We start from the raw sequence: 26033 nt of genomic DNA on the forward strand, positions 1-26033 counted from the left end.
TAATGGGTGGAAGTTGTATTTATTTTTCCACAAAGTGTGTCTTTGCTAGTGAGACATCTGGGAGACCTAGGAACTTGTCTTTGAAGACTGTGGAGGGGAAAAAGCATCCTAGGAAATGATTTCTCTTTGTACTTGAAGGCAGGGGTGGCTGAGTTCCCACGGCCCTTTCCGCCTGGACAGTCTGATTGTCTTGCCCATCTGCTCTGAGCACCCCCAGCTCGTGCCCTTGAATGGCCCCGCGTTCTGGAGGATGGCCCAGGACGGCACCTTCTCCATCAACAGCATGTAAGCATTGCACCCTCACTGCTGCCCTAAAAAGTAGGCTTCACTCTGGGCTCTGTCCCAAGTGGACTTTGGGTGCCAGCCTGGGCTCTCGCCAGGGAGACTGGTCCTGGGGTCTGAGACTGCTCACGGGTTTCCAGCCGTGGTCGCTCGTGGGCCCAGTTCCCGACCAGGGAACCAGGTCAGTTCTGGGGAAGCTTCAGCTGCTTCAGTGAGCTAGCCAATGGAGAAGGAGGGGATCCTCTGCTGGATGTGGGTTCGAGCTGGGACCTCAAACATTCTTTCTTTCCCTTTGCTCAAATGCAGCTGCTCTGTGGCTGGGAGGCCACGGACAGCCGTGGGTTAACCTGCTGAGCCTGGCCCAGGAGCCATCGCTGCAGACTTTCACCCGAGTGTCCTCAGAAACCTTCTTCTCAACAGCAGCTCCTGGCCGGGCATTTCCTGGTGGCCTCGAGATGTCCTGCGTGGGAAGTTTTGAGGGGGGTTATGTTGTAATCTGGGTGTTGGAAACCGTGGTTCCCCCTTTTCACAGGCCGCTAGGCCGGTGTCTTAAGGGAACCGCTTTGTCATTTCTGAACCCGACCTCCTGGTTGAATCAGCACTGCCTGCTGTGCCAGCAACCCTCTCCCACAGACGTCTGGCAGCTTCATCTCCTGCGACGTCTCCCTCCGGCCGAGGTGAGCCGGTGCTCAGAGCCCGGTTGCTGTGGGCAGTGGATTGGAGATGGGTTTGTCCTCCCGAGAGAAGGGGGATGGAGCTGACTCGTGTTCCACCTCCGAGCTCTGTGCCGGCCCTGCATGCGAGGAGCACCTGCGCCGATGACCGCAGCCCACCGGAGGGGGGCGAGCCCTGGGCACTTGCTCTTGTGTCCAAGAGCAAGAGGTGGGGTGGTCTCTGCAGGAGTTTGGAATGTTTTGAGGCAGAATCTGCCCCCGCTGTGGCTGATGGAACCGGGGGTTGTTCTTGCCTTTGTGTAATGAGGCAGGGCCAGCCCCGCTCCGCACCCCACCCCGCCTGCCCTCATTATGTCACACCCCCTCCCCGTTCCCTTAGCACTTGGCCCGATCTTTTCCACTTCTCGAAGCGGGACCCTTTGGCCTGCACTGCTCTCAGATACACCCATTTCCACCAGCTCCTAAAAAGTCCACTGTCCTTTCTTTTCTTCCTGCTTTACGTTATTATTAACTGAGGTCCATGCTTTATTTAGATGCCCTTAATTTTACCTAATGTCTTTTCTCTGTTCAGGGTCCCATCTGGACACCACATGACATTTAGTTACATCTCCTTAGGGTCCCCATGGCTCTAATAGCCTCTCAGACCACCTTGTTTTGGTGACCTTGATAGCCTTGAGGGGTATGGACAGGTGTTCTGTAGGACACCCCTTGACCGGAATTTGTCTGATGTGTTTCTCCTGATGAGGCTGGGGTGGAGGTTTGGGAGGAAGAGCACAGAGGTAAGCGCGCTCCTCAGGTCACACTCACGGGGCGCCCGCCGTTACCGTGACTCATCACTGATCGCATGGCCCAGGTGTGTGGCTCACGGTCCCCGCGGCACAGGTGCCCTCTCCGCTCCTTCCACACTCTGCTCTCTGGAAGGACGTCGCCAGGCACAGCGCACACGCCCCTCCTTTATGGTAGAATAACTACCCACTTTGGGTGTTTTTACAAGGATTTGTCTCTCCTCTCCATTCATTTATTGATTCCATCGTTATATCGGTATGGACTCATGGACATTTATTTGATTCTTTGGGTTATAATTCAGGATGGCGTCCTTCTTTTTTTTTTTTTTTGCGGTATGCGGGCCTCTCACTGCTGTGGCCTCTCCCGCTGCGGAGCACAGGCTCCGGACGCGCAGGCTCAGCGGCCATGGCTCACGGGCCCAGCCGCTCCGCGGCATGTGGGATCTTCCCGGACCAGGGCACGAACCTGCGTCCCCTGCATCGGCAGGCGGACTCTCAACCACTGTGCCGCCATGGAAGCCCCGGATGGCTTTCTTCTTGATCACGTTATCCCAGCTTTCGTGAACGGGAAGCTGTGTCTGTTGGCTGCTGTGTCCCTTTGACCCGTTCCCATCTCTGGGGTTTATTTATTTTTTTAAATTTATTTATTTATTTACTATTTATTTTTGGTTGCATTGGGTCTTCGTTGCTGCGCGTGGGCTTTCTCTAGTTGCCGCGAGCGGGGGCTACTCTAGTTTGCGGTGTGCGGGCTTCTCATTGCGGTGGCTTCTCTTGTTGTGGAGCACGGGCTCTAGGCGTGCGGGCTTCAGTAGTTGTGGCTTGTGGACTCTAGGTCGCAGGCTCAGTAGTTGTGGCGCACAGGCTTAGTTGCTCCATGGCATGTGGGATCTTCCCGGACCAGGGCTCGAACCCGTGTCCCCTGCATCGGCAGACGGGTTCTTAACCACTGCGTCACCAGGGAAGCCCCTGGGGTTTATTTTTGAGTACTTTCTTACTTTCTGACACCACCTGTGTTCCAGATTCATCTTGTGTGTTTCCTGCACTCGTCCTAGAATCAGCCATTGCTCCAAGGAGCCCTGGGACCTTTCACTGGGGAAAGTGTCCGAAGCTCAGATCTGGGCTGGGTGTGCTTGTTGCCAGCGGGGCTGGGGGTGTTTCTTTAGAGCCCTCCAGCTGAGAGCAAGGAAGTACACATGTAGATACTGACGCCCATGTCCAGGGGTCTGTGCTCAGCCAAACCTGGTCTGGCCGACCTCTCTCACTCTGATGCATCATCTCCCCGCTTCTCAGCTGTAAACCCCATCTCAGGCAGTGGGAAACGCGCTCCCTGCGCCCCCATCCATTCCCCAGTTGTTCAGTTGCGGCAGACAATGTGGGTCAAGGCTGCAATAGGGGGAGCACAGCCATGAGGGGGGCGGGCCCTTGGGCTTTGGCTTCAGGCCTCCCTCGTTTCCAAAGTTACCCATGTTAGCATTCTCCCCTCCCCCTCCAATTAGTTCCTAACACCTGCTGTTTCTCTTTTTAAAAAAATAAGTGATGTATGATATCTTGCTTATTTGCGGAATCGAAAAAGAAATGACACGAACGTATTTACAAAACAGAAACATACAGAGTTAGAGAACGAACTTAAGGGTGGGGGGCAGGGATAGGGAGTTTGGGACTGACATGTACACACTGCTCTATATAAAATAGACAACCAGCAAGGACCTACTGTATCACGCAGGGAGCTATGCTCAATAGTCTCTCACAACCTAAATGGGAAAAGAGTTTGAAAAAGAATAGATACATGTATATGTAGAACTGGGTCACTTTGCCGTACACCTGAAACTAACACAACATGGTTAATCAACTCTACTCCAATATAAAATAAAAGGTTAAAAAAAATCACTTCCTCCAAGAGGAGTTCTTTGGTTCAAATATCTCTGCTCTGTATTCCTCCTGTACCCCTAATTTCTCCCTTAATAACATTCATGGCGCTTTATTTTAATTACTTTTTTAATTGCCTGTATCCCCCAGTAAACTAAAATTTCTACGGGCAGGCACTAAGTGTGTCTTGTTCCGTGTGGTATTCTTACCACTCAGGACAAGTGATGTGTGCCTTCAACAAATGTGTTCTTGAAAAAATACTTGTCAAAGGAATAAATAAATAAATATGCCACATTTATAAATATAAAGAAAAGAGCGATGGCCTCTTTCTGGGAACGGCAGCCTGTAGGTAGGGCCACGTCCGGGTGTGATCTGAGCCCTGGTGTCGCTCGGGCAGATGGACGAGATGGGCGCCTCTGTGCTCACGTCACCCTCCCCAGTGGCTCACGGGTACCTGTGGCACTTGCTGAGTGTGCTGACTGGGCCACGTGCCACGTAGCTCTCGAGTGGCAGGGTTGCCATTTCCCGTATTTATACCCTGCAAACCGTTCACTTGGGTTTGTCCTGCCGCTTCATGGTCCTCCCGCAGCTCAATATCACCCCTTCTGTGCGTGTCAGGAATTTACCTTCAGAGGCTTCTACCTCACCCCTGCACCCCCTGTGTTGGATACCTCTTGTCCGTGGGAACGTCTTTAAAACCCTCCAATGGCAGGGAGTCTCCAACCCCTTCTTCTTGAGGCTGGGACACGACACCAAACTCACACGATGGTGTGCACGCCAGCTCTCTTGGGGCCCTTTCACACGTAGGAACGGATTTAATTCTCAGGACGCCCCCGTGGCGAGCAGGGTCTTCGGTTCAGCTCCCCTGGTGGCCCCCAAGTGGAGAGCTGCCCCGGGGTCCTCCGGACTCGCTCTTAGGCAGCGGGAAGCTGGAGCGATATTCCAGGACTTTCTCCGTCTTTCCTGGTGCCCCTCCGACCAGCCGGGATGCTTCCAGAGGCATCTCCTCTGGTTTAACGTGGGTCCTGGCATCGTCTGTGCGAGGGGTGAGGAAAGCCACCTTATGAAGCAGTCGCGAGACAGTGATTCTAACCTCAGGGCACCCACTCTCTGGAAAATGGGGGCGGGCAGCGTCAGCCACTCACGTACACTTAGCTTCCGGGGTGGCGCTTCCTCTTAGCCTTGAGAAACTAGACCAGAAAAATCTCACGCAACATGCAAGGGTCTGTGAAGGGCAGAGCTTGAATTTTCAAGGTTCAGAAGGTTGGCCGTTTGACGCAGACTAGGAAACTTCACCTGCTGTCCAGGGTCATGAGCTTCGTTGCACAAACAGGTGTTGGGGTTATGGATTATTGGTGTTTGGTGTATATTTGATGGTCGACATTTTGGAATCCAATTATGTATCGAGATCTTGGTCTTCTCGCCGTATGTATTTTAGGTGTGAGGTTCAGTGTTTAATGCTGGGCACCTACCTCTGATGTGCGAACCTCACAGAGGCATCAAAGCTAAACCATGTGAAATCGTGCATATGAAACTTTTGAAAATTACAAGACACTATACAATTTAAAGAATCTTTAAGACAGCTGTGCCATCACCTCCCCGTGCTGGGCATCTTTCAGGCCCTGGCCTCAGCCTCTAGGCTCACCTTTTCCGCTGCTGCTGTTGCTACAGAAACCAGATGTCCACAGGTGTAGCCTACGATGCCTTGCATCAGCTTCACCTGGTTCTCTGATACCTCCACCTGGGGTGCTAGGAGCCCCCTCAGCCCCGGACATGTGAGGCAGCCTGACCCGTGGGGGCAAGAGATGGAGGCTGAAAATGTGCCTTTCCCACGCCTGGGGGGGGACCATCTGAGTGTCCTTCTGTGGCCTCCCTCGGTGTGTCCCCACAGGATTGAACCCTGAGCCCCCCACAGTGGCAGCCCCCTTAGTGAGGTGCCCTGCTTCCTGGGTCGCTCTGCCCAGGTCCCATTCCACTGCCTGGAGTCACGTCCCCACTTAACCCTCCGGAGCAGAGTCCTCGTCCTGGGCGGCCGCTGGGGGTATGCGGGCCAGGCAGGTGCTGATCTCCTTCGAGTAACATTATCGTGTGGAATTATTAGTATAACATTGTCACCTTGTTAACTGTAGAAATTGTACTTAGAAAAAGTTTAATATGAGATTGAATTTTTTTTTTTTTAAAGTAAAGGGTTTTTTTATTATGTGTAACACAAAGTTATTTAAGTCAATAAATTTTTAAGGAATTTCACACATTCTGATTCTTTCCACTGCCAATCATCTTAGTTCCTCCAAACTCATAAATCTTCAAGATAAAATAGCCCTTTCAAAAAGAAGTTATCATGTTAGCCCACAATTCTTTTAGTTAGGCTTCTTTGATCTCCAATCAAATATGGACACACTTCAAAATTCTTCACCTGTAATCTTTAGGATCCAGTTTCCTCAAGTGATTTACTTTAGGACCATGTTTAGGGTCAGGAGACGGATCTGCCTGGTTCTGAATTTGACACCCTCTAAAAATGTATTAGGGTCAAATCATATTCACTCCTAAGCCATCACACCCTAGAACAGTACAGATCATTGGGATATGCCAATACCTAAGATAAAAAGTTCGTTAGGTTTTTCATAGTTTACTTGGCAGCTCTGTCTTGTAGTTCTTTCCCACAGATCTAACAGGTAGTTCTATGAGTAAAGGAAACCACACAGTTAATCTATGAGGCGTTTCCAACGATGTAGGTTTACAGAAAAAGCCCCATCGGGATAGACCTCAACTATGAGATTGAATTTTAAAGGGTAAAAATAAATTCTGCGAGCTGGGTGCCTGAAGGTCAGCCAGGTTCCAGAGAAACTGAAGCCGGAAATGTGTCTTGGAGGCTATATCTTGGAAACACTGGGATTTTGTTGGGATGTTGTGCTGGGGCTGGTGAGTGACTGGTACCCATCTTGCTAATCCCCATGAGTGATGGTGCAGGTGTCTTCTGTAAACACTAACGCATTATAAACACAGACAGTTCCCTGGGAAACGAACGACACCACCACAGGCTTGTGTTCAATCTGCCGAAACTTGGAAAACACAGCTGCGCGGTGCCAAGCTGGGTGCAGGGCTCGCACTTGGGCCCGGATGCAGTGTTTTGGGGTTCACGGCAAAGTTTGTGCTCTACGGACTCGAGAAAATTAGGCAGGCAATGACTTGGGGTATAAAAATGTTCAAAACGAACTTTTATTTGGGGGTCGCTACAGAGGATGGAGTAGGCATAGGAATATACAATTCTGCACAAAGTGCGGAGGGTGAATGTCCGGGGACGGCCTGGGGGCAGTGGAAGCATCACTTCCGACCCTACAAAGTTTGCTGCCACGCTGCCTGGCTGACAACAGACGGTGAGAAGGTCTTCGCTTCTATGTGAGTTTTGCCGAACCCAACGGTCTGTAAGGGGTGGTGGGAAGAGTGATAGCTGGTGTGCGGACATCAGTGGCTTTTAAAACAAAAGGCACAGTCGGCCTTCCCGAGGGGACCAGGATCCTTCGCGTTGCCGGCGTTTGGGAGAAGAGGGCGCCGTCACCATGGGGGCTCGGAGAGCAGGGCTGCGTCCACCCCCAGGAGCTCCCCGAGTGGGAACAGCGGGAGTGAGCTCCGGAGCCCGCAGGCTGCACGGCCTCATCTGTCTATACCTCCCCGTTGAGTTCAATAAGTGGGTTATCAGTGACGGCTGAGACTGCCGTGACTACACAGATACACAGGAAGAAGTTAGCTACACTGAGCGTGGAACCATCTGGTACGGATGGCCTGAGAGGGAGGGTTCGTGGTTTTCCGTTTTGGCGGGGTCAGGGTGTCCTACAGATGCTACAGATGTGGGGAGAGTGGGCAGCGCCTTGGATGCCACGGGGTTATTTGGTCGAAGTGCTGGTGCTGAATTCCTTTGGTAGCCCTTCTTTTATTATTCTTTTGGTTTGTTTTTTAGAGAAAAAAAAATGAAGTCAATTTTTGGGTCGGCATCTGAGGTAATAAGTTAAGAATAAGCACCAAAGTGGCCCCCCGGCTGCGTGTCCCCTGCAGAAGCGTGTCCGGCAGGGCGGCCCCGACATCACAGGTTCTTCATGCACACCTGGCAGCGGCTGATGTGTGTGCGAATGAGGCCGGCCTTGAGGGTGTCGGCCGAGGGTGTGCCCTGGAAGCTCTGCTCGGGGATGGTGGTGAGCCAGAAGCTGTACTTGTTGGCATAGTAGTGGCAGGTGCCTCGGGCGCCGTTGCACTCGATGAACGGCGTGGCTCGGAAGTCCTCCAGGCAGCTGCCCGGTGACACCAGCGACTGGCCGCCCCCTTCGTCGCCCGCGGCCGTGTGCTGTGCAGGGTAGGGGGATGGGGCGGAAGAGATGCCGACACGTTAACTTTTTCTTTTAAAGGAAAAATAAAACAGCAAGGTCCTGCTGTAGAGCACAGGGAACTCTGCAATATCCTGGGATAAACCGTCAGGGGAAAGAATAGGAAAGAGAATGTATGTATGTGTATAACCGAGTCAGTATGTGTATAACCGAGTCACTGTGCCGTACAGTGGAAATTACCAACATTGTAAGTCAGCTACGCTTCAATAAGGTAAATTAAGATCAACATGTGGGTCAGAACCAGAGGGTCTATTAAAATTAAGCACCGTCCAGTGGTTAGGACTCCGAGCTCTCACTGCCGAGGGCCCAGGTTCGATTCCTGGTCAGGGAACTAAGATCCCTCAAGCCGTGCGGTGCAGCCAAAAAAAAAAAACAAAAGAAAAAACAAAAAAATTAAGCACCAAAGTGCTTCCTGCTCTCCTCCTTTGCTAACGTTTATGAAGGGGGAGTACGGGTGCTTTGAATTTTATTATTTTTTTAAGAAAAGCTCTACTTGCTGATTTTTCTACAGTGAACACGTAATACTCGTGTAATTAGTTTTTTTTCAATCAGAGGGTTGTTGTTAAATTAGCAATTGGTTGCTTGAGATGGTCCTGCCTGGGAGACCTGGCCAAGGGTTGGAAGGGATTTTCTTTGCCACTTTCAAGTTCTACTTTCTCTTGGTTTCATAAACATGTTTAGCTTTTACGAAGGGGCATGGTGGGGCTCCGGATCTCAAAGCTTCTCTCTAAAACGTGTCATCTGGCTCGGTCCAGCCAGCCCAGTGGTAAGTGTTGTGTTAGAACCCGCAAATTTAGACCAGGAACACCTCAGCCACGGTGGGCAGGGCACGGAAGAGGCTGTCCTGTGAGATGTTTGGGCAGAAGCCCAGTTTAACCTTTTCTTCAAATGAAGCAGCAAAGAACAAAAACCTCTGAACAGTTTTCTGCTCACACAGACAGAGCTGCTGTGTGTTGTCGACAGAGACAAGCAGACGCATCTTCATGGGGCATCTGAAGCCCCGCTTTGGCCTGAAAGAGCCGAGGCCCTGCTGGTCCCCCCACGCATGTGCGCGCGCACACACACACACACACACACACACACACACACACACACACACACTTTTCCAATGTGCTCGCCTCAGAGGACAAGCCTCTGGCTTTGGGACTCAAGCAGCTGATGTCTCTTAAGAGAATCACTCATTGGACACTCGGCCTGTGAGGACCTCATTTGAATCGAAAGGAAAAAGTAAACCGATGGCCGGCTGGAGACTTACAGTCGCCACCAGACCAGCTTCGAGAGGGATCACTGAGGTAAGGGGGGGCCGACGTCTTTGCTGCTGTGGCAGCGATGGATCAAAGCGTGTCTTGTGTGCAGACAAGACAGGGACCGTCCCCCAGACAGGCAGGGGGACACTAAGCCGTGTGCTGGCTCTTCGGCGTCTGTGCCCGCAGGTGCTTCCGTGTTCTTGGAAGGGAAGGTGTGGGCAGCCCATCAGTGCCGCCCTGGTTGCACAGCGGGGCGAGGGGACCATGGTCCTCTTGTCACCCGCCTTGGGGGTGTCAAGGGCCAGGCTGGCAGGAGGCGCTTACTGAGGATCGTGTGTGCTTATCCCTTATCCGTGACACAGCTCAAGATGTAATTGCTAATAAAAGAAGGGCTGTCTGACCTTTCTGGATACAGTGTAATCACTCCCTTCACAAGGAAGAGGCTCGTTTTTAATTTTTGAATTTCTCGGTGGGACCAGAGCTCTGTCCATCCACCAAAGCCCCCTGACATGATTAGCTCCTGAAAAGCAGACAGTTGCCTGTCCCAGCACAGAACTTAGTATCCTGTTGCTTCAAATTATTGCAGCAGCGATACCTTAAAAAATGTTAAAACATCAACACTTGTTTGTCTTCTCCTTCCTTTTCCAGAATCCAGGTATTTTTTCTGTTGTTTTGATAAGATTAGCAAACTTGGTATTTTTTATATATATATATATACATATATATATATAATGTTATTAATTTAATTTATGAAATATTTAACACGTTGGGCATCCGGTCAATATAGTGGAATTACGACAGTCATAATAAATATAAATGCGATACAAGACCCACCCTCCCCACTGCACTTTCCTTTCTCCCTCTGATGGTAAACAGGAAAATTGTAACGGATGCTGTCATGATAGCCAAATTTATCTAATTAAGGCTGTACAAAGGCCTGGTGGCAAATTAATGGGTCCCTTCTGGGTGGGGGCAGCTCCAGGCCTAACACGGCTCAATGAGCAAAACGCAGGCTGTATTCCAGCTCTCACTCCTCCCCTGGGCCAGATGCCCTTGTGCAGTGCACAACCTGAACAACTGCCCTGATTAGTCTTACAAAGGCCAGGATGTGGGAGAGGAACTCAGTTTGCACCTGGGCCCGCGGGCTGACAGAGAGCAGGCAAGCACCACGTACCATGAGGAAGGAATATCCGATCCACAAGCTCCGCCATCCAGCCGGGCAGTGGGGGATGGAGACGTCCTGGCTGTGGACGGCAATGGCAACGGCCGGGGCCTCGCACACGGAGCAGCGGCTGATGTAGGGCCTGATGTCCTCCTCGGCCACAGGCATCATGGGCAGCGGAGCGGTGGTGGAGAGCCAGTAGGACTTGTCGTTCCGGCTGGCATAGTAGCAGATATCGCCAGGGTTGCAGTACAGGAAGGGCATGGTGCTGAACCGGGCCAGGCAGGAGCCCGCCAGCCCTGCGGTGCAGGGAGGGACCGTCACGGCTGAGCATGCCGGGAAGATGCCCCTCCAGGCCCCCCGCGGGGTTCAGCCGTGTGCGGGGCGGGGTGGGGGGCGGGCTCGGGCTTTCCAATCCCTCAGGGGCTGACTCCACCGGCACTGTGCCCTTCCGAGGTTCCCGCACACCTCGGGACCAGGCTGGGTCAGAGGGAGGGGCGACTTGGCGAATAGCACCCCGGTGAGGCCCGTGTCGGGGGCTCTTAAAGCACCAGCCCCCAGCACCCACCGATGGCATCCCAGATGGGGGCCTGGCTCATGGCACCCAGGTGCCTCCCAGATGGACTCTGGTTACTGGGCCCCCAAATAACTCCACCAACTTCATCTCAGGGCCAGAGTGAGTTATTTCCCCTTTCACACTGACTGCTTTCCAGCTGAGCCGGGTGTCTGCTCTGCCCTGAGGCCTGCCGGGCCCTGTGCTGGCCTTGCCCTGTCTCTGCTGTTTTAGGCCCTTACTCTTGTTTGCTATGTCTCACTTAAAAAAACTTATCTGGACGGGAAGGTGCACAAATCATCGGGTTCAGCCCAACAGATCTCCCCACCACACACATGGCCACCCTCCCTCCAAGCCCCCAATTTTAGTATGTGTTGGCCATGTTTTCTATGGGCTGTTAGGTCTTTTAAATTCCTTTTGGCAACCAGGCTTCCTTGGATAAATACCAGCACACACGCCCCCATATCCACGCTGCGGGGTTCTAAGTGCCTCCCAGCCCCTCACGACCCCGGCCTGACTGCTTATACACTGTGGGGCATGAAGCAAGGATGACGGGGAACCGCTGGCGGCCTCCAGGGCACGGGGCAGCGAGAGGCTGGGCCGCGTGAGCCTGCGGAGGCCGCTGGGGGCTACGAGGCAGAGTCTGCTTCCCGACCCCAGGTTGGGGGCATCTCAGTGCCTTCTGAGGACTCAGCGACCTCACTGTGGCCAGCGGGGCTGGCCGAGCTCGGTAGGCTGTACCTACCCAGATCCTGGTTGTGGGCCTTCTCCTGGCCCTCAAAGTACAGCAGGCTGTATCCGCTCCAGAGCTTGTTCATGCCCACGGGGCACATGGGGTCCTGCTCCGTCTGGCTGTGCTTCACCAGGAGGTGCCCGATGCTGACACTGCGGCCGGGCATGCCAGGCAGGCCGGGGCTCCCGGGGCGGCCTGGCTCCCCTGGGACCCGAGACAAAGAGGCCGCCTTGCAGCTGCCGTGCGGACCACGGCCCACGTGCTGGCTGCGTGCGTGGCGACATTCACAGCCCTGCTCTGCCTTTTCCCAAGGGCCGGGGTCTCAGTGGCTCTGCCCTTTGGGACCAGGAGCCTCCTGGGGAGGCCCGCACCCCATCCCTAACGTGGGACCACAATGATGGGAGTGAACAAGGGGCAGGGACTCAGCCTCCCCCGCGAGCCGTCCCCCCAGGGCGCCCCGTTCTGAGCAGGAATGAGCATCAGGGAGTCAGAAGGGTCACGGAAGCACTGTGTCCAGCCCCGGCCGCCTCCTCTGCCCCAGGCGGCAGGCCCCCCTGCTGATGCTTCGGGGAGCGGCCATTCCCAAGGCTGGAAGCCCACCTCCCCAGATGTCCACCCGGGGGCCCGATTCTGGCCCTGACGCTGCAGAACGGCTGATCTGCCCCCAACAGGACACCCCTTCAGACCTCTGGAATCAGCCGTCCTGGGTGACCCTGCTTTTCTGAGGACGTGCCGTCCACCCTGCACTGTCTTGGCCCCTGGCCTGGATGCGCCGCCCCCTGCCCCGCCATGCGTGTCTCGGGTTGCATCCCCCAGCATTTTACGCTCTCCTGGCCGTGGGTCGCCGTGTGCTTCCTGCGATCTGGGCGCTGACCGTGCAGCCCGCCTTTACTGTCAGCACGGTGCTCACACCTCGGGCTCAAGCCGAGCGCAGGTGGATTACACCAACTCTCAAGACTATTTTTTGCATGAATTGCTATTATTTCTGGCCTATCCCATCCTGCACACGTGCAAATAATTTTAAGAAGTCGATGACATAAGACTTCACAGCGGCTCCTGTAATGTAATCGGTGACTTTCAGCTCATAGTTTCCGGCCCTCAAGAGCTTTAGGAATCTTGTCTCTCGAAATATGTCTGCTGCTTCCTTCTCTGAGGCACCTGCAGATGTCTCAGAGGAAGGAAGGAGGCCGGCCTCTCCTGGGGACTCTGTGCCAGGTGTTCTGCCAGATGCAGGGGACACTGGGTGGGCGCAGGTATATGGGCCTTGCCCAGGACCCAGGCTGCAGCGGGGGCCCCAGGCTCTGGGCTAGGGGGTGCAGCCCCTCATCTCTGCTCATCTCGGGGCTCATCTGACCCCTCCCCGTACACCACAGTCCATTTAGCAGACTCACAGCGGGACCTGGAGGAAGCTCCCTGCCCTCTGCCCCCTCTGTCACCATCACTCACCTTCATAGCCAACGGGCCCCTGCAGCCCCACGGGCCCCTGGTCTCCTCGGAACCCGGGAACAGCTGACACGCCACCTCTTCCCTGGGGCCCTGCCTTCCCTGGAGCCCCGCGGAAACCTGCAGAGCCACCGAGACACGCGTCAGTGCCCCAGGGAGAATGCGATGCTCCATCACTGGTGCTCAGCCAGTGCTTTCCAGCAGGAGAACAAAAGTGAAAGCAAAGCAAACAGGAAACGAGGGGTGGCCCCGCAGCAGTGTTCCTACCTGGTTCTCCCGGGCGGCCCTGGGGTCCCATCTCCCCCTGAGGCCCCGGAGGGCCTCTCCTTCCCTGCGGACCCACTGGCCCCCGCTGGATGGCAACCCTCTGGGGGATTCCTGCAATCCCCGGGGCGCCCACAGCACCCGGGGCACCTGGAAAGGGAAAAGAAAGGCCGGATGATGCATGAGGACCACTTCGCTCTCTTGCTCTGGTCTCTATTCCATTTTTGACCCACTGAACCAATTCCGGAGCTTCCTTTGAGCCACCGCGCTCTCTAGAGGTGGGGTGGGTGATAACCCACCTGCAAGTCGCTCAGAGCCCTTCCAACAACCCGTCACCACCACGTCCCTGTGACAGAATGACCTCAGAGGCGTCCCCTCTGAGACTCACTTACCCGGGAGTCCTCGATCTCCTTTAGGTCCTTTGGGGCCTCGGTCTCCCACAGTCCCGGCGGCGCCTGTGTTGCCCATGAATCCTTGCTCCCCCCTGGGCCCTTCCGGACAAGCAGGACATTGAGGACACGTGGGGCTGGGCGGGGGCTCTGGCCATCTCTGACCAGCGCCGCCAGCCTCCCTGAGAGGAGCCCCCCACGGGCACCGACCCTTACCTTTTTCTCCCAGGAGCCCGAACACGCCAGGCCGGCCCTGGGGCCCGGAGTCCCCGACCCATCCTTTGGTCCCCGGGTTTCCGGGGGCTCCTGGACTCCCCTCATCTCCTTTGATTCCAGGAAGAGCCACGGGCCCAGGTGGCCCCGGGGGACCTCGATAACCTGTTGGCATCAGTCCCAAGAAAGGTGAGTGTACACAGCAGGAAGGCACAGTCACGGCCGGGAGGCCGGATGCAAAGTCACCCATTCAGGGGACCGGCTTTGGCAAGTTTGTAACACTGGGCAGCTTTGCTCTGTATTGTGGTAAAATATACGTAACATAAACGTTAACATTTTAACCATTTTTGGGTGTACAGTTCAGTGGTACGAGGTGCATTCACGTCGCTGTGCAGCCATCACCACCATCCTCCTCTGGACGTGTTCATCTTCCCAGCGGAAGCTCTGTCCCCACTGAACACCAACGGCCCCTCCCCCGGCTCCTGGCCCCCACTACTTTCTGTCCTATGAATGTGGTCACTTAGGGAGCTCCTATCAGACAGTATGTGTCCTTTTCTGTCTGGCTTATTTCACTCGGCATCATGCCCTCAAGGGGACAACGAAAGCGTTCTATCCCTCAAGCAATCAGGTCGTGGCCAGCTCCTGTCCCCAGAGATTCCAATGTATCCCAGCGTGAGCCCTGCTTACCTTCCAGGCCAAATATCCCAGGCGCGCCTACGTCACCTGGTAACCCAGAGATGTTGGAAGGGGGGGTGATGCCTGGAAACCCCTGAAGTCCTGGGCTCCCAACCGGGCCTCGTTCCCCTTAGGATGGAAATAGAAGTTGGTTAGTACCAGCACCCAGCTTTTCATCTTGTTTCCTCCCTGTGCCCTCACCTGTCCAGGAGCAGGGCCAACAAGGAGAGGCAGTGATGGAAGGCGCCCAGCGCAGGCTCTCAGGGCGGGTCTGGGGAGACAGGGGCCGCACTGCCTGTCCCCACTCCCACCGGCCCCCTCTCGCTGCCTAGAGGGTCCCGTGGACCTGCCTCTGCTGGGATATTGTCCTCACTGGCATGCTACCTGCTCAAGGGACAGCTGATGGGGCTACCTGTGGGTGACACCTGGCCCTACCCTGAGGGGAGGATGTCACTGACAGGGCAGCCCTGTTGGCCCAGAGAGCACCCGTCGTGGGAAGGCTCAGGAAGGCCGGCGCTGGTATTTCAGTCCTCCCCGTGCTGTCCTTCAGGATCCTGGATCCCGACGATGTCCAGCGTCCTGGGCAGAGTCCGTCCTCACTGCCCACAGATTCTGTACTTGCCATCCTGCTTCCCCAACTAAGATTTACTGGTGACCCCCAGTCAATACCCGCAGCGCTCTTGGACAAGCAGGAGGGAGAGAGTGAGTCCCAGCTCAGAGTGTCGGCAAGGATCCTCTTACTATCTATTTCGTGCCACGTTTTCTGCACTTCTGTGCTTTTTGTGGGTGATTTCACTGTTTAGAGTGGCCCCCAAGTGTCACGCTGAAGTGCCGTCCAGAGTTTCAGGAAGGCTGGGATGTGCTTCACAGAGAAAACTGTGTTACACGCGCTTGCCTCAGGCCTCAGCTACAGTGCTGGTGGTCCTGTGCAGGTGGCCTGAGCCTGGGTCCTCGGCCCTGGGCGGAGCTGTGTGAACCACACGCCCCCCCAGGACTCACAAAGGCCCCAGCTGGCCGGCCTTCCTCCTCCTCCTGCCTTCAGATCAGTGCTGTGGGGTGGGGTATCAGGGAATTCTGGACTTTGCACTTAATGAAAGGGGAGAGGAAGGTGACAGACCCTGGAGAATCAGATGATGCGGTCCGTGGGCCTTGAGATACCCGCCCCCCATAGGAGATCAGGGTCTCTGGCCTCCTCAGGGCCTGGCTTCTCCTTTGGGTGTCGATGGGTCTAGCTTCGGGGGTAATTCTGACCAGAGCACAGGCGCTCAGGCCCTGGTCTCGGAAGCCCAGGTGTGACGGGCCTGTCTTGTCCAGCACCCCTGCCGGCTGCCCAGGCGGCGCCCATGGACAGCATGCTGGGCTGAGCTGGGGGTGGGTGCGGGCCCCGGCCGTCAGGAGACAAGCGCTGGGCCAAAAGCACCTGCTGGGGCGCTCCCCTCTCAGTTTAGGTCGAGCCTGGTCTGCTGGTGGATGGGCAGGGGGTGGGGCTGGGGCTCGTGCTCAGCGGCTGAGACCACCTGGCTGCTCCCACCACGGCCCAGGCCTGGCGCGCAGGCACAGCTCAGGGGCTGTGGTGCGTTCATCCACTCATCTATCCAACACTCCCGTGCGCGTGTCACAGCCAGGGCCCTGTGCCGGGTGCACACCTAACCCTGGGGGCACCGAGGGGATGGAGTATGATCTTATCCGTCCTGCAAGGGAGTGTGGTCAATAGCTAACCCCAGCGGAGTAAGATTATGATGGAGTATAAACGATGGAACACTAGTGGGAGGTTTGCAACAAGAAATTCTCCCTAGAGGAGCCGGCACCTGCCCTGCCCCCGGCCTCTCATCTCAGACTCACGGACACTGTGGTTCTGGGGGTGCAGATGGTGATACTGGGGTGTTGGCCTCACCTGGGATTCCACGCTCCCCTTTCCGTCCCGGGGCTCCTGCGGGGCCTGGAAGGGTGTTGGCCTCTCCTGGGTCACCCCTGGCCCCGGCAGGACCTGGTAAGCCGGCGTCCCCGTGGATGTCCGCACCTGTGGCCGGGTTGACAAGCAGATGTCAGTGTCTTCAACCGGGCAGAATCCACTTTCATGAGTGGAGGGATAGTAACGCTCTCAGTGAGACCCAGAAACAGAGAACCCAATGGCAGCCGTGGAGATTTCAGCTTCCTAGGTGGCCTTGGTGCCCCAGACCCTGCCACTTGGAAGGAATCCTGGGGATCGTCACTGAACCCCTTTGCTTTATAGGGGAGACCACCGAGGACCCCCGGAAAAATCCCAGATTCCAGGACGCAGATGATCCTGCAGCTGAGACCTGCCGAGGGCCCCGGGCTCCTGGTGCTAAGCCTGAGTTAGGTTGAAGAGGAAAATGCTATTGAAAGCCTTCCCTGTTCCCACATCAGGGGCTCAGCGTAGTTGGTGTCAGAGTGACGTAACTTGACCATCTAAACTCGAATTGAAATGTTAACTGAGTGTGTGAATTTATATATGATCCCTCACATCCAAATTCACCTGTAGACAGATGAACGTTTGATTACGTAAGACATCTCTAAAGAGAATATTCTAAAAGCAGTGGTAGAACTATGGGTATTTTTTTTTCTTTTGCTCAAGTGTATTTTTTTAAGCTTTTCTCTACTCAGCATGAACTTTTATAATCTGAAAACAATAAAAATTGTCCTTAAAAAACATATTAATGATACGCCCTACAAATATTATTAGTCCAATTAATACATTTTAAAAATTAAATGCAAAGACAGGGCATTAAGATTTAAGATGAACTAAATTTAAAATAAAGAAATTTCAGGGAAGTCACTGAGAGTTTTGCACATGTGATGGCATCTTCCCAGAGGGGGACAAGGGTAAAAAGGAAGCTTTCTGCACAAAGGGGATCTCATTCCCCCTTGAGGAAGAGATGGACACGCAGATGGTATTCTGAGATACCAGAAGGGGCTAATCACGCAGACCTCATTCTGCCACTGGCTTTTGGAAAGGATGGGCTTTGTGTCTCCTTCAGGAAAAGAAGGGTCACGATAACTTCCAAGAGCAGCTTCTCACAATTTCTTAAAGGTCTCACTTTCTTCTCCTTACGGAACACCCCGCCCCGCCAAAACCCCCATACGCCACTGCTGTGAAGGGAATTGTCTTTTCTAAACCCATCTGTCAAAGCCCTAACCCGCCATGTGATGGGGTCTGGAGGGGGGCCTTTGGGAGGCGTTTGGGGTGAAAGGGTCCCAGATAGGATTGGCGTCCTTATATAAGAAGAGATACCAGAGAGCTCGCTCTCCTTCTCCACCGCGTGCGGACACAGCGAGAAGCCGGAAAGAGGGTCCTCACCCGGACTCTGCCGCAACGGCATCCACCCCAAGCTTCCCGCCTCCAGACCTGGGAGGAGGAACTAACTCCCTGTTGGTTGGGCCCCCGGTCGGCAGCGTTTTGGGGGAGGAGCCACATGGGACTGAGTCCCCGTGGCCTCAGGGACGGAGCCCGCCCTGCTCCCTGAGCTCCCCGACCCCCGTCCAAGTCCCTGATGGCCCGCCCGATCCCTTGCCCCACTGCCATCTGGTACCTGGGGATCCTGGGAAGCCTTTGGTGCCTGGCAAGCCGTGTAATCCGCCGATGCCACGGAGGCCGGGCAGACCTGTGGAGGACCCTCGTGGTTATTCCATGGCGGAGCAGAGGGAGACCCTTAACATAATCAGACGCTCTTTTCTGCTGTGATACGGTCGCCCATCCAGTGTGTTCGAAAGCTGGGCAAACCGAAGTACAGCAAATACTGTGACATGTACATCAGTCACTTCTGTGTCACCCAGGAGAACCATTAACCTAAAGATCGTTTTCATGGAAACTCTTTACAGACTCGTTACAGCCAGAAGGGGACTGGGCAGTGCCGTGTGTTTCTTTTCCTGATCCGTGAGTCACTGTACATATGAAAACGGTGCTTGGAGCCAGCAGCCTGGTATCATTTCCATCCCTTCTGGATTTCCGAGGATCAGCCTAAAGTGGGACTTGGGAAGCAGGCGACAGTTCTTCCTGTGATGCGGGCAGTGAATGTGGAGTCGGGGTGCGCCCCCCCGAACTCTGGACAGGAGAGTGTCCAAGGGCCTGTCCCCTGACCCAGGCCTGTCAAGGCTGGGCCGAGTAACTCCCCAAGCCCCCCAAGGGCTGCAGCAGACCTCGCGGTGGGGACCCTTGCATCTGTCCCTCTGTCCCGCCTCTGCACCACCCAGGTGCTGACTGAGAGTCACCCTGAGGTCTCCCGGCAGGTTTCTGTTCATCGTTCTGGGGAGTAAACGCCTCTTTGCAGGTTGCCATTGCTTCGTGTCTGCAGAGAGGGGAGGGGTCTTACCTGGTAGGCCTGGGCTCCCCGGCCAGCCGTAGTCTCCTTTGGTGCCGGGCACTCCCGCCCGTCCCGGCTCTCCCTGAGGCCCCTGCAGCCCTGTCAGTCCTGGAAAGCCTGGGGGACAGACACATCCTTCAGGGGGACACAGGAACCCTGAGGCCTCGTGGCCTCCAGCTCGGGTCCTGCCTCGGGGAGGGACTTTGCGGGAAAGAACCAGCTTCCCTTCCACGTGGCCTTGGACCCCGCATTCAAGTTCAGCAAGGTTAGCACAGCCTGGCTAAACAGAACAGCTTGTGTATTCATAATCTCATTCCATTGTGCACATAGAAGCCTGGGGAGAACCCAGAGACCCCTTGAGGATCAGCCTGTCTGTGTTCACAGATCCCGGGCAACAGCGAGCAAAACGGCAGCAAGAAAAAAGCACAAAACGAATTCACTCGTGTAACTCGGGATCCCCCGTGAATTCTGCAATTGAAATGCACGAAAGGCAGCCGTCACAGGAACTGTCTAAACATGTACAGAGAGACAGATGGTGGCCGCACAGACACGGCCATCGGCCCGGTGCCTCCACCACAGCTGGGCTGGGCTGGACCTAGGGAGGGACATGTGGGAGGGAGCTGCCTCGGCTGCGACCACGGGCAAAAAGCAGACGGGCAGAACTGGCCGCCCTTGTTTTGGGCCCTTGGAGATTTGGGGGCTTGGCCGCACTCGGCCTCACTGGCCACCGCACTGTCCAGCCAGGCCCAGGGAGGGCAGGTTGGGGGAAGGTGGGTGTGGCCTGGGATTTTACCTGTTTGCCCTTTAAGTCCAGGAGGGCCCTGGACTCCTGCCAGGCCAGTGATCCCAGGGAAGCCGACATCACCCTCTGATCCCTTCTCTCCGAAGAATCCCTTTAGACCTGTAACCACAGATGTGCTACTCAGAACAAACCACAGCCGTCGTGTCACTGGGGCTGAAGGCTCGTGGGGTTCAAGGGGGCACCAGGTAAAGGATGCTGCCTTTGCACTGGTGCTTCCAATTGTGAATGGGGGTGGAAATCTAGACGGCTCCTTCCTCAACTAAATTTCTACCTAATTCCCTGCTCTGAGCCTGTGGTCCGCAGCCTCCAAGCTGGCACCCAGCGGTCTGCGTCCTGGCATTCACACCCTTGTGAGCTCCACCCACACCGAGTAGGGCTGAACTGCGTGAACACCAGGACACCGCGGACGTGCCACTGTGCCACCTCGAGCCCAGCTTATACAGATCATCACCGCTTTCACTCTGTCCCTGCTCTGGAGGAAGCCAGCTGCCGCGTCATGAGGACACTCAAGCTCGCGGGGAGGAATTGAGGCCTCCCGCCAAGAGCCGCCTTGGACGTGGATGGTCCGGCCCCGTCTAGCCTTCAGATGAGGCAGCCCGCCCGACCTCATGACCAGAATCTCACGAGAACCACCCTGTTTCCGAATTCCTGGCCTCAGAAACTGTCAGATAACACCAGCAGTGGGTGCTCCAAGCCGCCACATTTTGGGGGCCTTGTTAAACGGCAACAGACCACTCACCTGAGCCCTTATCTGAGTGGTTTCTAACGGGTGCTGTGCCGGGGAATCTGGGGGGTTAGTCAAAACATGAGACGTCTGAGCCTCTCAGGTCTGGGTGAGGCCCGGAATCTGCCTTTTAGACGAGCCCCTCAGGTGCTTCCCTGCTCACTGGGTGGACTTAGGGAAGCGCGACCTTCCCGTCAGTGACACTGTTCTGTGACACAGGTTTTGGTGTTTCTGGGACGCTGGAAGATTCTGGAAACTTCAGACCACCCCGATTCTACACAGTCACTTCCGCCAGTGTCTCCTGAAATCTCTGAGGCTCTTCTCAGAACAACTACTGTCGACGTTCTCGTGGTCTTGAAGAAAACCACCTAAGACGTTCTGCTTGTTTTCTATGGATTATTTTAGTGTTTTAAAATCTGCTCCAAACCCCTATTTACCTGTTTCTTCCATGAACGGTCTCCACCACCTCCACCTGGACCCAGAGTCCAGTGCAGCCTGTCTCCCATCCTCCGAGGAGGGACCAGGCCAGAGCCCCCGGTCCCCGGGGCCCTCCCACCGGCAGGCCACCTGCCCAGGGCCCCTGGGCACCTCCCGCCCACGCTGCAGGGGCAAGCGCTGTGGCCGAGCCCACGTCTCACACTGCACTTGTCTTCGGGCGAATGGAACACCGCGAGGATGCTGACAACTGACACCGCCCCTCTGCGCCTAGGATACAGTCCCCTGGGGATGGACACAGTGGGAGGCTCCACTTCCTGGACTTCAGTTTAACTAAAAGCTAAACGTTCAAGGGGGAGCAACCATATTTCCTGGGGTGGGGCAGCTTCTCTTTACACACATTTTCAATTGAACAAACGAGGCCATTGTTAGTGACATATGTGGAAAAGATGGTCTCACATTTCTGCTTTTATAAACCAAACTGCCAAAGTAATTATTTAGGATGGGGGTTCCAGCCAGCCTAAGGTACCCTTGTGTCTGGGAATAAAGCCGTCGGGAGACCAAACTGTAGATCTACAGGGCGCCCAGAGGAGTTCATAGGTGAGGTTACCTGTTCCTAAGTGACAGCCCTCCACTCCCAAGCTAGACTGAATGTCCCTTTCCATTCTGGCGTGTTCTCTCAGGAAAGCTCAGCGCCCTCCTTGTTGGCCGAACACACGGACAGATTCTTTCCCCCAACCCGAGCCATCCGTAGGCAGACCTGTGGGGTCTCCCAAGCTAAAATCCCAGGAAGGAGGCATTTATTCCAAGTCCCATGGGATATGACACAAGCAGGAATTTTGCCCTGGAACTTCAGTGATGCTCAGAGAAGGGGCGTGAGCTGCCATGCCACGTGACACCCCCTGACGTACACAGGGCTGGGGGGCCGCCCCTTGTCTTACGCAGTAGAGAGGTCTGACTTCCACTCCCCTTTCACAGTTTGCAAGGGCTCTGGTCACTGTGTCACTTGCTTCGCGCCCTAGGATGTGTCCCAACAGAACAGGCACGTGTGGTACATTTTAGAGGCTGCAGCCCCTCCCATCCACTGAATTCTCTCCATCTTCCCTCTCAGGGAGAGAAAGGTTTCCTGAAGTTGTCTTCAGGCTCAATTTAATTACAAATGCCAGTCTTCCTTACACGTTGGGCTTAAGGACCTCAAACCATCCCTACATCGTGATCCGTGGGTTCGCTAAGTAACGCTACGGTCGGCAAGCATGAGTGACGACAGACCGGGGGCAAGGCTGCGGAAGATGAAGGGGTGGAGAATCGCTCGGGTACCTGGTGCTCCAGCGGTGCCTCCTTCCCCCTTCAGGCCTGGACTTCCTGGAAGGTCTATAGTGTTTCCAATATCACCTGTTAGGTGCAAAAAAGATGGCTGAAGTCAGGTCTTCCTGTGGTTAGTTTAGCAACTTCTATGACACTACCTTCCTAATAAGAATAATTTGCTTCAAAGTAACTAACAGCACCCACAGGCCTGATGTCCCCACACTGCCCGGGATGCCCTGTTTTCACCATCCCAGCAACACTCACCCAAGTCACCGATGGGGCCGATCTCGCCGTGAAGGCCTACTCTCCCCGGAGCTCCCTTGTCGCCCTGGAGCAAAGCCAAACATGAAACCATCTTACATGGCCGTTTGTGAAGTCTGTAATTTTTTTTATAAAAACTTTTTGTTTTATATTGGAGTATAGCCAATTAACAATGCTGTGAGAAGGGTTTCCCTGGTGGCGCAGTGGTTAAGAATGCAGGGGACACGGGTTCAATCCTGGTCTCAGAAGATCCCGCATGCCACAGAGCAACTAAGCCTGTGCGCCGCAACTACTGAGCCTGCGCTCTAGAGCCCGTGAGCCACAACTACTGAGCCCGCGTGCTACAACTACTGAGCCCACGTGCCACAACTACTGAGCCCGTGCACCTAGAGCCCGTGCTCCTCAACAAGAGAAGCCACCGCAATGAAAAGCCCGCGCACCGCAATGAAGAGTGGCCCCTGCTCGCCGCAACTAGAGAAAGCCCGCGCACAGCAACGAAGACCCAGCGCAGCCAAAAATAAACAAACAAATAAATAAATTTATTCAAAAACCCTGATGCTGTGACAGATTCGGGTGCACAGCGAAGTGACTCAGCCATACGTGTACATGCATCCTTTCTCCCCCAGACTCCCCTCCCATCCAGGCTGCCACAGAACGCTGAGCAGAGTTCCCTGTGCTGTACAGTAGGTCCTTGCTGCTTATCCATTTTAAATACAGCAGTGTGGACATGTCAATCCCACACTCCCTGACCATCCCTCCCCCCAACCCTTCCCCCCCGGGAACCATAAGCCCGTTCTCTAAGTCTGTGAGTCTGCTTCTGTTTTGTAAGTAAGTTCATCATTTCTTTTAGATTCTGCATATAATGGATATCATACGATATTTCTCTTTCTCTGTCTGACTTGGTGAAGTTTGCAATTTTGAAGGGTTAGCGACGTCATCATTTTGTAAAGAAGTCCTGAAGTTTTCCAGTGTAGTATAGAAGCTGGTTCGCACACCTGTTCTTATTAAACTGTAAAGCAGTAATGATGGCCGTTTCATTGAAATAAATAACATCAGTGACACAGACCATGGTCGTGACAGTGGTAGTAATAATCATGGCTGACTACGCCCTACCCTCTGCCAGGCTTACCCGGGCAAACATGTTGGGTACCATCTCAAGAGCTCATTCAAGCCTCATAGCAGCCTGTGAGGTGGGTACTGTTATTGCCCATTAGAGAGACGAGGACGTTGAGGCACAGAGAAGTTCAGTGACTTGCCCAGGGTCGTTCAGCCCGTAAGTGGCAGAACTGAGTCTTGTCCCCCAGGGACCGTGGACCGCAGTGCTCGGCCAGCAGGCCACGGGGAGAGGAACTCACAGAAGATGCCCACTTACCCTACTGCCTGTGAAGCCCGGAAACCCTGAGATTCCGGGGGAGCCGGGCACGCCGGGGAATCCTGGTGACCCGGGCACGCCGGGGAATCCGGTATCTCCTTTGACTCCTTTGACGTAGCCTGGTTTCCCCGGCAGCCCAGGGACTCCCGACAGCCCGGGGATCCCTGGCATTCCGGGAAGGCCTGCAGGGAGACTGAGTGTGAAGTTCTGGGGGGACCCTGCTCCACCCCCCCGGGCGCCCGAGAACCACCCGCCAGCCCCTGGTGCGGACGTCAGGGTGTCAGGAGGGCTGCAGTACAGGAGGCTGGCCTGGGCGCTGGGGCGTCTCTGCTACTCACACACTGCGAGGGGCTGGGGTAGGCAGGGGACCCCAGGCCACCGGCTCTGAGGTCAGGCGGGGCCTCACCTTTCAAGCCCAGGTATCCTTTCAGTCCCATGGGGCCTTCATCTCCTTTCTCTCCTTTGATGTCTTTCATTCCTGGCAGGATGATGGGAGGTGGTCCGGGGGGGCCGGGGTCCCCTCGGCTGCCTAGAAGGAAACAAAATGCAGTCATTCCCTTGACCTGTGGGTGGCACAGCTCCCCCAAGGCTGCAAGCTGGGAGCCCAGGTGATGGGAACACCCGTCTTCCTCCACCCTTCTCTCCTCGAGGGAGGCGGGCACAGAGTGTCTTGGCTGGAGGGACCGCTACTGACTTCAGAACATGTTCATCACCCCAAAGAACCCTGTGCCCATCAGCGGTCACCCCCTCTGTCCCCCCTTCCCCAGCAACAGGAACCACTAACCCACTTTCTGTCTCTGCAGACAGGTCTGTTCTGGACATTTCATACAAACGGAAGCAGACAGTATGCGACACAATGTTTTCGAGTTTCATCCATGTCGTAGCATGTGTCAGAGCCTAATTCTTTTTCACTGCTGCCTACTACTCCTTTATATGGCTATGCCCCATCTTGTTTATCCGTGATGGATACCTGCGTTGTTTCTATTTGGGGCTATAATGAGTCATGCTGCTACGAAATCTGTGTATGAGTTTCTGTGTGGATGTGTGTTTTCAGTCCTCCTGGGCGCACACCCAGGAGTGGATTTCCCGGGTAATTCTGTGCTTTTCTTTCTAAGAAACTGCCAACATTTTCCACCCTGGCTGCTCCACTTGACATTCCCACCAGCAGGGTCTGAGGGTTCCCATGTCTTTACATCCCCATCAACGTTCGTTATTACTAATTCAGTTGTTTTAGAGACCATGGTGATACTTTGAGAAACAAGGGTGTCTGAACAAATGTCACGAAAAAATGTGGTTCGTTGGGAACACCCTTCCTGAATCTCCCACCTGGGGTCTTGGGTTGCCCACCCAGGCCAGGGCTTGGACCAGGCTCGCTTCTGGGGGTCACCGTCTCTTTGCACGGGGTGTGGCCGTCTACCTGGACTACCGTGTCCCTCTGTTGCCAAAGGTGCTCTGTCCTTCAGACTTCACCTTCCGCTTCTCCCCTGGCCTCACTTCCTCGTGTGCACCACGGAATACTCACGGTGGGATACGTTTCTTAGGATGTTTTTGGTTCTTAATGCTGCGTCATTTCCGTTCTCAAGTTCCCTTCGGTTAGCGTCACTCCCTCCTTACACACGGCCAGTGTATTGAAGCAAGGAGGAAGCCCTCCAGCTCCTGAGTTAGCTTCTCTTTTAATAGTGTCTAGTGTTTGGGTTGCCGGAACATTGTTCTAGGCAGTGTCAGGCCGCCGTGAAAGTGAGTCTCAACCTGGCCGAGAGGTGACGTACCTTTCACACCGGGCTCGCCAGCCAGGCCCTTCAGCCCGGGGACTCCAAAAAATCCAGTCTCTCCTTTGTTTCCCGGAAGCCCGGATCTCCCCTTAAGCCCGAGCATGCCTTGGAAGCCGTCCATCCCGGGAGAACCCTTAACTCCTTCAGAGGGAATGAGAAAAGCGCTGGGTTAGGCGTGGCTAATTGCCACGGTGACAGCCCCACTTGCGACTTGTGTGAGGAGATGCTAGGATTCTTAACGTCCGTAGGATTTTCGGGACAGCACTTGCTAAGGGACTGGTCTGCTGCCTGAGGGGCAGAGTCAGCCCGTCTGCCACCGGGGACAGACGTAAGGCCAATGCAGGCGGACAGACAGGGCGAAGCTGGAAGTCACGGGGT

The 26033-nt window shown here is 55.0% G+C and overlaps 1 protein-coding gene and 1 non-coding gene across 4 annotated transcripts in view; both read right to left on the reverse strand.

Annotated features, from left to right (window-relative positions):
• Positions 1-6244: 6244 nt before the first annotated feature.
• Positions 6245-6375, reverse strand: LOC112405581 (small nucleolar RNA SNORA18). Its single transcript, XR_003004369.1, has one exon. It is a non-coding gene; the product is annotated as a small nucleolar RNA SNORA18 (small nucleolar RNA).
• A 418-nt stretch (positions 6376-6793) lies between these two features.
• Positions 6794-26033, reverse strand: part of COL4A2 (collagen type IV alpha 2 chain) — a 176680-nt gene continuing 157440 nt past the window's right edge. For 2 of the 3 annotated variants that reach the window (XM_024753976.1, XM_024753977.1), the window contains exons 32-47: positions 25653-25796; positions 24290-24412; positions 23884-24065; positions 22515-22578; positions 22263-22337; positions 19778-19885; positions 18994-19101; positions 18214-18285; positions 16557-16682; positions 14675-14791; positions 13991-14152; positions 13778-13876; positions 13125-13535; positions 11691-11882; positions 10405-10691; positions 6794-7943 (exon numbers count right to left, since the gene is read on the reverse strand). In XM_024753976.1, the coding sequence (XP_024609744.1) occupies positions 7686-7943; positions 10405-10691; positions 11691-11882; positions 13125-13535; positions 13778-13876; positions 13991-14152; positions 14675-14791; positions 16557-16682; positions 18214-18285; positions 18994-19101; positions 19778-19885; positions 22263-22337; positions 22515-22578; positions 23884-24065; positions 24290-24412; positions 25653-25796 (2528 nt within the window). In that variant the 3' untranslated portion in view covers positions 6794-7685. The remainder of the gene's footprint in view (positions 7944-10404; positions 10692-11690; positions 11883-13124; positions 13536-13777; positions 13877-13990; positions 14153-14674; positions 14792-16556; positions 16683-18213; positions 18286-18993; positions 19102-19777; positions 19886-22262; positions 22338-22514; positions 22579-23883; positions 24066-24289; positions 24413-25652; positions 25797-26033) is intronic. The other variant, XM_024753978.1, reaches the window with a different exon arrangement.

Source organism: Neophocaena asiaeorientalis, unplaced genomic scaffold (assembly GCF_003031525.2).
Source record: "Neophocaena asiaeorientalis asiaeorientalis breed wild unplaced genomic scaffold, Neophocaena_asiaeorientalis_V1.1 scaffold684, whole genome shotgun sequence".
Taxonomy (NCBI): Eukaryota; Metazoa; Chordata; class Mammalia; order Artiodactyla; family Phocoenidae; genus Neophocaena; species Neophocaena asiaeorientalis.